General features: G+C 28.9%; 1 protein-coding gene across 1 annotated transcript in view; it reads right to left on the reverse strand.

Annotated features, from left to right (window-relative positions):
• Positions 1-8,508: 8,508 nt before the first annotated feature.
• Positions 8,509-13,817, reverse strand: part of LOC119613546 (growth/differentiation factor 8) — a 110,217-nt gene continuing 104,908 nt past the window's right edge. Inside the window, exons 4-5 of the mRNA XM_037969607.1 lie at positions 8,731-8,793; positions 8,509-8,614 (exon numbers count right to left, since the gene is read on the reverse strand). Coding sequence (XP_037825535.1) covers positions 8,770-8,793 — 24 coding nt within the window. The 3' untranslated portion in view covers positions 8,509-8,614; positions 8,731-8,769. The remainder of the gene's footprint in view (positions 8,615-8,730; positions 8,794-13,817) is intronic.

Genomic DNA, 13,817 nt, shown 5'->3' on the forward strand with positions numbered 1-13,817 from the left:
ACTATACTCAAAGTCAACTCTATTAGATATTATTTAAGAGATGTTCTTTGTACCCTCCCAATACCTGTGTTCTAAAAAAATATTATTTGGAACCCCTTGAAATCACTTAACCTAATCCATTATTTAGCCTAGAAAACACATTACCTTAAATTCTGCTCGACATTATAGTAATTCAACTATTTATTCATTCAAATTATTTCGAACATCATCAATTAACAAATTTCAACGTTTGATCTCATAAGACTGAGATTATCTAATAATTTTATAAAATTTTCTAATAGTTTTATAGTATTCTTTCTTATTTAATAAACCTTCAACAATAAAAATAATACCACGTAATTGGTGACAAAATAGTGAGAGCATTCATTAACAAAATATAATTTTAATAAATTTGAAATATAAACCGAAAACGTTTATGTTTAATGACTGACTAGCTATTCGTACCTGGCGTTTTAAGTGATTTCATAATTTCAAGTCTATAGCACATCATTTTACTTTTTATCCTGAAATTATGAATTTCAACTTACTAAAATATACATTCCAAATAAATATTTTTGTATTTACATAAAATTACTCAAAATTCGTTAATTTCAAACAACTTTCACTAAAGTTACCAAAAAAGTACAAAACACAAAAATGTTTTTATACCCTACACCACTATAGTGGAGAGGGTATTATACGTTTGTGCTGATGTTTGTAACACACCAAAATATCGGTTCATTATTTCACCTAGCCCCCATACAACCGTACCTCCCGATTTGGGATTTTTATGCCATTATTACGTCAAATATACTATTATCTCTCTAAAAATTGGCAGAAATATGTTTTATATAAGAATAAATGACACTACAGATTTTCGTAATGATCGGCCCTTATCTGACCCTAGCCCCCATATGATACAAATGGTTACAATTGACTTGTAACCATTTGTATCGCAATGAAACTCAACATAACTAACTGTTATTTAAAAAATATATCCTTTTCTCAAATTGAATGAGTATCGGCCCATGTTTGACCTATACTCCTATATAATTATATATTATATTTAGAAAATTAGTTTTTTGTATCAATAAATTGTTTAAATACCTTGGGATTAAGGTAAAATTCAACATAAAAGCTTCTTCAGGCTCGAGTACGAGTCCCACTTGGGGATAAGTTATTTTCCAAATTGTAATGATATTTTTAATTATAAGAATACTGAAAATTTAATTTTTCGGACACAACAGCAGAATGGAATGCATTTTCGGGCCCGCTACGGCTCCTCATCAGCAATCTTCTTGTGCCATATGCTATGTCACTTGTAAACATCATCTATTTAACTCACAAGTGTTGAAGAAATGGTATATGGGAATTGTAACCAAGTCCTTATTCCAATTACATTCTACTTTATTGAGTTAGATCGAAGTTTACGAGCTTTTTCAGTGTTGTATTCTTATCTATTATTACTCTTTGTCGCTGCTTTAGCCAACTGTCAGTTAGCAATTAAGCAACACTTTTTGTATGTTTTTGTTTATTTCTGTTCAACACTTGTGAGTTAAATAAATGATGTTTACAAGTGACATAGCATATGGCATAGCATATATGAATTGAACCTTGGTTCCGATATATTTAAACAAATTTTCTGAGAAAGGCTTTATACATTTGTATTTGTATGGGGGCTAGGTAAAATAAAGGACGGACTTTAACTATTTTTAAAAGGTTTTGTCATTGGATCAAAAAGCATACGTGCTTATTGTTTTGAAAATTTCAACCTCTACCAGACGGTCAGACTTACATGGCTTAATCGATTCAGAAAATGATTCTTAACCGATTAGTATACTCAAACGTAGTATAGTGGAGTAGGGTAAAAAATTAAGTTCCGTGGTATTAAGATAAATAGAAATGCTAAAAATTATTTCAAAATTTTTGTAAATTTAGCAATATGTAATGTCTCTAACTTTAAAATATTTCTCAATGCAAAAATTAAATTACATTAGTAGTTGCTCATGGTGTAAAACCTATATGTGTTTTCGGAAGGAAAAGTATAATATTTCTAGTTTTACTTTTTTTATATAAACAATTTTATTTGTCTTCCTCAAAACACTTTAAAAATTGTTTTCATGTCGCAAAAATATTGAAAATTCCGTTGAAATAATTTTAAATCTCGGTGAATAGATGTCAGGTTTATAACTCATACTTCCAAGATTTTTTCGGAAAAATATTTATGAGAATGTATGAAATGAATTGAGAGATATATTCAAATCCGTAAGTTTGGAATTCTGGAATGAATTGTCAATAATTTTTTCGAAATTTATGTATTTTTTTTAATTTAAAAAAAAAAACGTGACAAAATTAATGCGAAAGTCTTAATTATATATTATTGATTTTTTTCAATACTTATTTTCAATAAATTAACAAGAACTCCTGAAGGATGATAAAAATTAAAACCTCTTTATTTCGTATAGGAAAAAATAAAATTTGTTAATTAACCGTCATACATAGCCTTTTCCAAAATTATATGTTTCATTCCATGAGCAAACAAAAAGTATTAGTTTGTAAAATAGCGTATTGAACGCATTTGTAAAAATATATGAAATCTCTTGAATTATTTCTATCACCACGAATTTAAAAAAGCATTGGGTTCCAGAAAAATATTTTAGAATAGAACATTTTGAAGTATTCACTTGTATTGGCGTAATTTTATTTATCTTCATGAATCTTTTTGCAGTATTTTGAATTACTATGTAAATTATTACATTTCTGATTTTTTCCAGTTAAACCTATTTCCAATATAAATCTTTTTTGCAAAAATTTGCCTTTTTTTTTTTGTTTATATACTAAAATTGCAAAAAAAGCTAAAAATATTTTATAAAAATGCTAAATAAAATGCCAAATGCTAAATTAAAATTTTACAGCTAAATCAAAATAAAAAATCCTAAATCTAGCTGCAAAAATGCCAAAATGGTCACACTGATCTTAGTATAAAAACACACACTGGGCACAGTGAATAAATGTACGTGTTTAATGCAATGCTGTTGATTCACGACTGAATATGATCAACAGAAATAAACAAACACATACAAAAAACAAAAAGTGTTGCTTAATTGCTGACAGTTGGCTAAAGCAGCGACAGAGAGTAAATGATAAATAAGAATACAACACTGAAAAAGCTCGTAAACTTCGATCGAACTCAATAAAGAAGAATGAAATTGGAATAGGGACTTGGTTACAATTCCCATATTCCATTTCTTCAACACTTGTGAGTTAAATAGATGATGTTTACAAGTGGCATAGCATATGGCACAAGAAGATTGCTGATGAGGAGCCGTAGCGGGCCCGAAAATGCACTGCATTCTGCTGTTTTGTCCGAAAAATGAAATTTTCAGTATTCTTATAATTAAAAATATCATTACAATTTGGAAAATAACTTATCCCCAAGTGGGACTCGAACTCGGGCCTGAAGAATATTCAATTAATAATATTAATATCACAGTTCGAAGAAATCAATAATCTTAATATAAAAGTTTCTTTATGAAAAATAAACACTTATTGGTAATACTTTTTGAAGGTATTTTCTATGCAATGTATACAGCGTAAAAACTTGTTAGTAAACAGTATTATATTTATAATACATACATACATACATACATACATACATACATACATACATACATACATACATACATACATACATACATACATACATACATACATACATACATACATACATACATACATACATACATACATACATACATACATACATACATACATACATACATACATACATACATACATACATACATACATACATACATACATACATACATACATACATACATACACACATACATACATACATACATACATACATACATACATACATACATACATACATACATACATACATACATCCCTAAAACAATTTGTTTAGCAAAAATAGACAGCAAACACAATAACGGAATATTTTTCTACATTCTAGAATAACAAATACAAGCGTCAAAACATTGGGTTAATTTCTGCTTATTATAAAAACAAACAAAGTAAAAAAGTACAGCAAATCATAAAGAAAACCTGAAACATGTATTGAATATAAAATATAAGGAGCCGCCATATTGTAAAAAGTACGATAAATTGCAACTGACAGTTGCTCATTTTGCTACTGGCAGTAGTAGAACCAACACAATGTATTGCACAATTTTTCTACGGCAATAGTAGTTCGACTGTTGTGTGCGTGCGCTGCTAAAACAGAAAAATATATTTTGATTGTTTTGAAATATTTTGCGCCTGCTAACAAAAATTACAAACAGAACTAATATTTCTAGTAGTAAAGTGATGGAAAAATTTTAAAGTTTTATATATATTGCATAGTCGTTCAAAAGAAATCTTGTGCTATTGCTGCATATTTAAACGCTGATTACTTTTCACAAATATGCACATTAGGCTTGTAACATTTATACAATTTTTGAAAATTTCATTCCATTCCACAATAGTATAAAATTCTACGTTGAAAAAATAAATTACTTTTTTCCCGCGGCAAATGTTTAAAGTTTTCGATATTTACATTTAACAAAATTTTAAATTTATTAATACAAAATCGAAAATATGTAATAAAGTGTCATTGTTTAACTCCCAACATTTAACGGAAAAAAGCAACTATAGGGGCTGCGGTTTATCCTCCTTCCAAATTTAGTACCCAAACATGTAGATTTTACTGTAAAAATACATGAAAATTTGTTCATGAAAGGTTTTAAAAAATCAATTTGCCGGGGAAGCCTTTTACACCAAAATGACCCGAGCAAACGGGTTTTGACATTAGAACGCTACTGGCTACCACGTAGGAATAGGCCCACATTTTTTATACCCTAATGTCCCTTAAATGTTTCAAAAATGTATCTTACTAATTAATTCTAAAAAGGCCAAACTCATATCGTTTTAAATGTCTCTCTGATCCAGTTTAGAAAAAATATATAGACAATTGATTAATCTAAGTAAAGTCTAAAATTTCATTAAAATCGATTAAACCGTTTAGCCGTGTTTGACGAACAAATAAATAAACAAACAAATAAAAGAAAAACATGTAATTTCCCCCCATTTTCCGTTTTCCTGTGAAGGTCACCTTATGAAGATATCGCTTAACAAAGGTTTGTTTTTTGTCATTTTATAAATCTACAAATCAAATATTAGTGAGATTTTAGTCGTTTAGTTTGAATTACCTAAAAACACGATATTTATGAGATATTTGCTTCATTAAATATGAATATGTAAAATTTTTGTTTACGGAAAGGGAATAACCATTTTCACCCATATGGTTGCCTTACTTAAAATAAATATTTCTGAGGCTTAAAAAGCTTATTCCGAAAAGAAATATGTTCTATTCACACCGTTATTTTCCTCTAAATGTTATCTTACAAATAAATTACATTAAAATGGTATTTTTGTGATTTTTCTTAAGCCACAAATCAAATTTCATTGATTTCGAATGAAATAGTACCAAAATAACTTACAATAATCCCATTTAGTTTAAATTCCATAAAAACGTGTTATTTGTGTGTCCTTTGGACCACTGAAATATTCATATTTTATATTTTTTTGTCTATAGAACATTTTGTACTACAAACAAAGAATTCCCTTTTTTAACCGTTTTAACCCCCTAAGGGTCTACTTTCTAAACTGAACTTAACTAATGTATAGTTCGGAGACTTAAGAAAGATAGATATGAAAAGATATTTTCACTCTAGAACAGACAATAATAAGTACTAAAGTTCGCCCAGAACCAATGCTGGAAAAATTGCATAAATATGCTAAAATAAAACCCTATTTTTGTAGTTCAAATCTGTGGTAAAAAATTAACTTTATTGATATTATCAAAGTGTATAATTCGCTTGATTAATATTTTCTTTTAGAAAATGTGATGTTTTTTAGTAAAAGTCCCATCAGAAGTTTAAAACCTCAATTGTCAAAATTAGTTATACAACTTGTTTTACAAAAGTATTTCAACTATGTTAAAAATAAAAAATAACGAACATTTCTTCTATCGACTTATTATCCCCTACATATTTACGCTACGTTCACAATGCTGGAATGCTCTACTGGTTTAATGTCTTCTAATAGAATTAAGGCCTTCTATTAGCCTTCATATAGAAGCGCATAACGATATGCAATGGCTTCCAATTACACTCTGATTTTGTATATGCATAATAAGACCTTAATGCCTTAATTGTGCATATATCTTTTAAATACTGTTTGAAAGAAAACATATGTACATATAAGCGATCCATTTATTGAGTATCATGTACCGGCATGACCAACTAAACTTTACTTATTTTTTTTACAGGCTTTTTTATTACTTACTGACACTGAATCAATTCGTTAATCCATCATTTAAATCTTCCAAATCAATCAAAATTAATAATTATGTACCGCAATTCAGTATTTTATTTCACCGATTTTTTCGTTAAACATAATCGAAAAGTATCGGCAGTGTAACGACCAATAAAAAGTTCACGTTAATAATTTTATACATATTTTAAAAATATTTAAATACATAACTTTTGACAGTCTTATATTTTTCAGATCTTTGTTTTTAAAATATTCTACGATCGTTAAAAAGTTAGGGAATTGAAAGTTCGTGAATGTAACCGATATTTGTCATTACTTTACGATATCAATACTTAAAATCAAAAAAATTACTGAATTCCGCTACTGATGTCCTACCAATATTTTTCCAGGTCAAACACCAATATCAGTATATTGTTTGGCATATCTTGAGGTGTCCCCAAGCATTATTTACACATGTTTTTATATTCCCAGTTCGTTGTTTCCTCGGAAATGTCCTTCAATTTAATTATTTTGAAAAGTTTAAATAACGAAAAACCTCCAACCGAAAACTCTGAATACAAAACTGGATTTGGTAATAATCGCTAAATAGAAAATATTTTCGCTCTAGAACAGATAATAAACAGTATTTTTTAGAAAAAACGCTAATTATGCGCGTTTTTCCACCTTTCACCCTATCTTTTGACCCTATTGACGCTTCCAGACCAGAGATACAAGCCGAGACGGCTCAAATCGGCTGCGGCTGGCCGCCGCTCAGAAGCTAAGCCGGCTTAAACGTAGCCGCTGATAAAGATTGGAATCGCACATGTCTTTCAGAAAATAATTTCACCAATTTGAACAGAGCTGCCACTATTTTAAATTCTTATGGCAAATTGAAAAGAGTTGCCACACAATATTGTGCTAATATTAATATAGTGATAACTACTACAATAATGACCATTTTCTGCAGAAAAAAACTTATATAGAGATAGGTTTCTATATAACAGACTATTATACAGAGATTTTTAAATATAATAAACGCTTATAAGGTCAATTTCTGAAGAAAAAGTTAAATTGAGCCGACAATTTAGCCGCCGCCGCCGACCTAAAATGGTTGCGCCGCCGGCGCCGATCATTTTGCATCGGCTTGTATCTCTAAACGAAATACTCACAAAAAAGCAAAAATAAATACACAACGCAAAGAAAACAACAGACATCCAAACATACAAAACTGAATGCACCAAGAAACAAAAACAATATACACAAGGCAATGAAACACACAGCCATCCAAACATATGAAACGAAATACTCAATGAATAAGCAGTGTTGTTGTTGTTGCTTATATCAAAGCATGAAAAAAATAGTCTTTTTTATGAAATTTTCAGAGGTTATCTCGGATTTTTGCTCATATCTATGGTATTTATGGACCGATTTTCCTTATTTTAAATAGCGATCTTCCCGAAAGCATCTCTAACAGAATTATTGAAGATTCGGATTTTGCCGATATCTGGGGTCCTCTAAAAACTGATTTCAACAAACATACAGACAGACGGACAGACAGACAGACATGGCTTAATCGACTCCGCTATCTATAAGGATCCAGAATATATATACTTTATAGGGTCTGAAAATTATATTATAGAAATTACAAACGGAATGACAAACTTATATATACCCTTCTCACGAAGGTGAAGGGTATAAAAATTCTCTCTTAAAACCGATGCTGTCAAACTCCATATATAAAAAAATTCATGAATTCGCCCCAAAATGAAAGTACTTCACCTTATAATCTATTTGCTTTGGTATTAGCCACAGATATAACCAGATTTGTCAGAACTGACGTTTGTAAAAAGCGATTATCAGCTGAGCTTGAGATGACAAACTTATATATACCCTTCTCACGAAGGTGAAGGGTATAAAAATTCTCTCTTAAAACCGATGCTGTCAAACTCCATATATAAAAAAATGCATGAATTCGCCCCAAAATGAAATTACTTCACCTTATAATCTATTTGCCTTGGTATTAGCCACAGATATAACCAGATTTGTCAGAACTGACGTTTGTAAAAAGCGATTATCAGCTGAGCTTACCCCCATAATATGAAAGAAAGAAAAAATATCACATATACGCACACTCATGTGAAAAAAATATCAACTATATACTACCTTTTTAACGTGTGTTCAAAAATAAATAAATAAATAAACACAAAATTTATTGAAAAATTTTCATTTTTTTCGTTTATTTATAAAAAAAAAAAAAAAATAACAAAGTGAACTCCAACGAAGTCGTACCTTGTGGAAAAATGGTAAGTAATATCTGCAAATAAAGAAAAATACATTTTAATACGTTTTATTTGTAATAACATTAAATCGTTGTTTTTTTGCAAAATTTTTTTTTAAAATCTGGAAATTTTCTAATTTTTGGCTACTGACCTGAAGCTAATGGACGAATTGGACCAAATCTCTCCTGAATCAGCGATAAGTACCCTCAAGTGCCTGAAAATAAAACAAAAAACATTATTAACAAAGTTTTTCTGTGTTCGTTTAAAGCTCTGTTCAAAATTTCGTGCGAAATGCTGTCAAACTACATATAAAATATTTGGTATTCAAATTCAAACTACATATAAAATATTTTGTGAATATTTGCGAAATAATTTCGCAAAAGCAGTACTCTGTTCTTATTGTGAAAAACATTGTGAAATTTATCTGGCAACCTTGTTTTCCAACTTACGAAATAACATAAGCAGCACTTCTTTCGCACGAAATTAAAGCAAACAGCTGATCACATTTTTATGTTTTTCCTAAAATTATTATTTGTCGAAAAACAAAACAATAAATTTACTGCACAAGCAGTAAATTTATTTATTTTAAATAAAAAAACACTGAATAGTTTATATTATTAAGTTTTATTTTATTTTCACCTTTCAAAAAACATACGTATTAAAAAAAAAAAAACATAATTTTTTGCAAATTTGAACAGAGGACTATGCTTAAGGGTACACACTATGGACAAAAATTTAAAAAAATTTTTCAAGGCTACTGACCCGAAGATAATGGACCAATTGGAGAAAATCATGCACGGAATACACTGAAATGGAAGTCAAAAATATTTTCAAATTTATAATTTTCAAATATGTAACAAAGTTCTGTTTAATAAACTTACAATTACAGTAATGATTACTAGTTTTTATTTTGTTGTATGATTTTTTATCGACTGGTTTTATGTAATTATTTTTTATAGCCACCGGCTGCGACCATACTTCATAGCCGGACGTCAATAAAATAATACACTAAACACTCTTACAAGGCAGACTTGCACAATATTCCAATTGGTAAAGATATTAACCAATTGGAATTAAAGGCGGAAACCCAAATTTTCAGTTTACATTTTCAGAAATTGTTCCCATTGAAATTTTAAAATTAAAATTTACGTTCCGACTTTACTGGACACTGAAAAATTCAAACTCTTACCTTGCCGGAGGGTAGAATCATCATCACGATTCTCCCCTCCTGGACAATCCTTAACACTTTTGCGGCTAATGAAAAAGAAAGGAAACATTAGACACATTATATATAAGCTGAAGTTAAGAAGGTGCAAAATTTACGTCACAAAAATAAGTATACAGATAATTTCAATATGTATTTGGCTTAATGATATTAACAAAATTCATGAAAATTTTACCGTTTGAATGTAATTATTTTATAATAAAATATTCTGTACACTATAACATGGAAAAAATTCACTTTTTGTTCCAAAAAATTTGAGTTTTTGGTAATTGATCTGAATATTATTTATAGGAGCATTTTTTCCTATTTAAGAACATCTGACTATTTAAACCCCCGGAGTTTTGGATCGGGTATTCAATAATATCCCTCGTTTGTTCATTATGATGCATTGGAAGACGATATTTTAACTTTTAAATTAATTGTTTCTGTACAATAATTGCAATCCATTGCCGTTTTTAACATAGTATAGCGTTCATATTCGATATTTAACGACGATTTCCTAAAATTTATATCTTAAATTGCGATATTAATAATATTTGTACTAGTATCCATTAATTAAAACAAGTTTTTTGGTTCCAATCATCCATTACACACTTCTAAATACTACCAATAATCGTCAAATGGTGACCATGTCAATAACTTACACTACATATCGGTTCTGAAATTGATTATTGTCCAAAATAGTAAGATTTTTATATTAAATCAGGCTCAATTGGTGGTATGAATACGAATTGAACAGTTTTGAACACAGATACATCTTAATTTGTTGCTAGAACAAATAAAATGTCCGATCCATAAAACATGGTTATTGTATCAAGTATATCAAGATATGATTGGTAGCATTATTGTATGCTTTGGAAATCGGAGTATTTGGAAAACCTGTTTAAATTAAAGGAAATATATAGAATTATCCAAATTTTAAAGTTTATGTTGTAAGTCTTAAGAAATCGGAGTTAAATTTCGGTTTTTTAAGAACGTACTCTGTTCAAAATGGCCAAATCCATGCATATAACATTAATTTCGAAATAACAACTCTTTTCAAAAGTTAAAAATTCTATTTCCAATGCATCATTTGGAGGGTTCAATGACCACCAGATCCAAAATCCGGGGTCTAAAGTGGAAAAAAAATCGTAGAAGTGGGAAAAAAACTGTCGTAATAATTAATTCCGGAGCCAATCGGTCCAAATTTCAAGATTTCGGAACTAAAAGTAGATTTTTTCCATGTTATTGTGTAAAAATATTTTATTAAAAATATTTTATTTATTAATACAACTAAAATTTCCAAAAATTTTGTTAATATAATTAAACCAAATATATACTGAAATGATCTGTATACTTACTTTTGTGACGTAAATTTTGCACTTTTTAAACTTCATCTTGAATGAGAACTCAAAGAACCAAAATATGAAGAAAAAAAGTAGTGAATAATAATTATCATAATTGTTTTTAATAAATAAATGTGTTGCTTTTTGTTTTTTGAAAAAATAATATCTTTTTGTAAGTAATACCAATCGTCAGTATTTCTGTATAATTATTTTTGAGATTAACTATATATATATATATATATATATATATATATATATATATATATATTCGTGAAAATTTTCCACATCGGTCCATTATTTATTACAGCTCCCATATAAGGGATTTTTTTAGTACCGGTCCCTCACTAGCTCCCATATAAGCTTCTGTAAACCACTTAACCCATTAATGCCCACAGTTACATATACGTAACGCAAATTAATTCGAATTTGGACTCGAAATGCACAGAAATGGAAAATGCAAAGTTACTTTTTTGTGATGGATAGGTTAACTTAACATATTCTTAACGATTATAAATCGAATTTGAGTAATTTTTGCCTATAGAATTGTATTTTTGGGTTATTTTGTAAAGTGCCTATTTCGTAAACCTGCAAAAAGTCATATTTTTCGAGGAATGAATTCTTTGAATGTTAATAACTTCTATGTAGTTAGTTCCCAGTAAAAAAATTTTAGACTTTAGGAAGCTAAAAAGGGAAGTAACTGCATCTGTATTCGCTTACTATTAAGCCTTACTGAGAAGCAGGAAATAAGGGAATACCAATGATAGGAGTAATTTTATAATGTAAGCTGAAAAAAATTAAAAAAAAATCCCTTACAGAGAAGCAGATTGTAAGTGAAGTATTTAAATAATATTTAAGCTTACTAGTGGGAATGCTTCCAAGTGGGAATTCGCTATATAAAAATCATGCCTTATCGAAGCAGGTTTGTAAGGGAGAAAATAGCTTCGTTCCCTTACAAACCTGTTTTTAAAAAAAAGTTTCTGACGTAAACTTATAAAGAAGTAATTAATGTTTATTACCTAATTGTTTATAAACATATACCATGTCCTTGCGGAGACTTAAGGATAATAAAGGTGTTACGTATATGTAACAGTGGGCAGTATTCAGTACTTTTTGTCCCACTCTACATACGATATAAATAATGAACAACTTGCTTACTTTTTTATGAAATCTGCCTCAAAAATAGTTTTTTTATCAGAAGAATGTAATAATAAACAATATATTTTGTAATAATAAACAATATATTTTCTTGAAATATTGATATTTGATGACAAGCAATATATTTTTAATGTAAATGTTTCTATTAAATCGTCCTTTCGTGGATATTTTAAATTTTTTAAGAATTTCTGTAAAGGATATGCCATTTGACCGCATTAGAACTTGTTCAAGGCACAGTTGGCGAATATTAAATATATATTTTTACTAGACAAACGGAATATAATTGCAATTATCCATCAAAATTTAAACATGGGTTGAAAATTATGACCATTTTCTTGGATTATTAGGGAAATTGCAAGGATACAAGCGCCAAGGACCTTTGGTAAATGTATGCAAAATGTGTAACGTTAGTCAATATATCTGTTGCTGCAAGAAAATATACAAATTTCTTTAAATTCATTAATTGACATTACAGAAATTACAAAATTCCACAAATTAAAATTTTATACTTTTAAATAATTTTTATTTTATATGAAAAAATTTTGTATGATACACCAAATTAGCTAATCCAAGCTTTAAACTTAATAATTAACCAGTTCTTTTACGATTTTTTGGTAAAAATATGTAACTTTTACTTAAAATACTTAAGGGACAAAAATTCGTGGGTAATGCCCACTGTTACGTATACGTAACGTCTTCTAAAATCCAAACAAGGCAAGATAGAAAAAAATTTTTTAATTGAAATCGGTTTATATACACAAGTAAACTGTCATATCCAAATTTCACATTTCTATCTTACGTAGATCGCCGTGGGCATTAATGGGTTAATACCACATAATTTATTATTAAACTCGACATGAGTATGTTCTGTATATAGATAAATTATTTTGATTATTTTTTTTTTCGAATTGGACTATTATTGGTCCCATATAAGTATCGACAGGATCAGCACGTTATAGGTCATAGAATAATCGGTCGGTATCTGAAAATCACTTAATACAAATGTTTCTGGGCCTAATCAAAATTAGTTACATACATACATGCATAAAGAAGTTACAAAATGATAAATAGTAATTAGGGAATTAAAACATATTCCGGGTTTTACAGTTCTCCATAAGGGAAATAAAGTACTTTAGTACTTAAGTAAAATTTCTAAACTATAAATTCAGCCCTATGACTTCAACCATTCATACATATTTATATTGGGTATTAAGAAAAAGTAGCTTGCAGGTGGAGGGTATTTAAGATTCAGCATAGCCGAATATAGCATTCTAACTTGTTTATCATTAGAGTTATTGTGGTGAATATAATTCACCAACAAAAATATTATGACCTTAACAAATTTCACCTTTTTTTGTTTGGTTTGTGTTTATTGTATTATATATATTTTTTCGACAAATTTTATGTTTTTTTTATTTTATTTACATATATGTATGTATGTATGTAGAAGATGTTCTTCCTCACATTTCCTCCTTTCATTCAGTTAACACACGGCCGCTAACATTTCCACTAGCCGAAATACCATCGACCTCT

The sequence above is a fragment of the Lucilia sericata genome, unplaced genomic scaffold, assembly GCF_015586225.1.
Source record: "Lucilia sericata isolate MDLA Ls3-8-SP2 unplaced genomic scaffold, ASM1558622v1 Contig000040F_arrow, whole genome shotgun sequence".
Lineage (NCBI taxonomy): Eukaryota > Metazoa > Arthropoda > Insecta > Diptera > Calliphoridae > Lucilia > Lucilia sericata.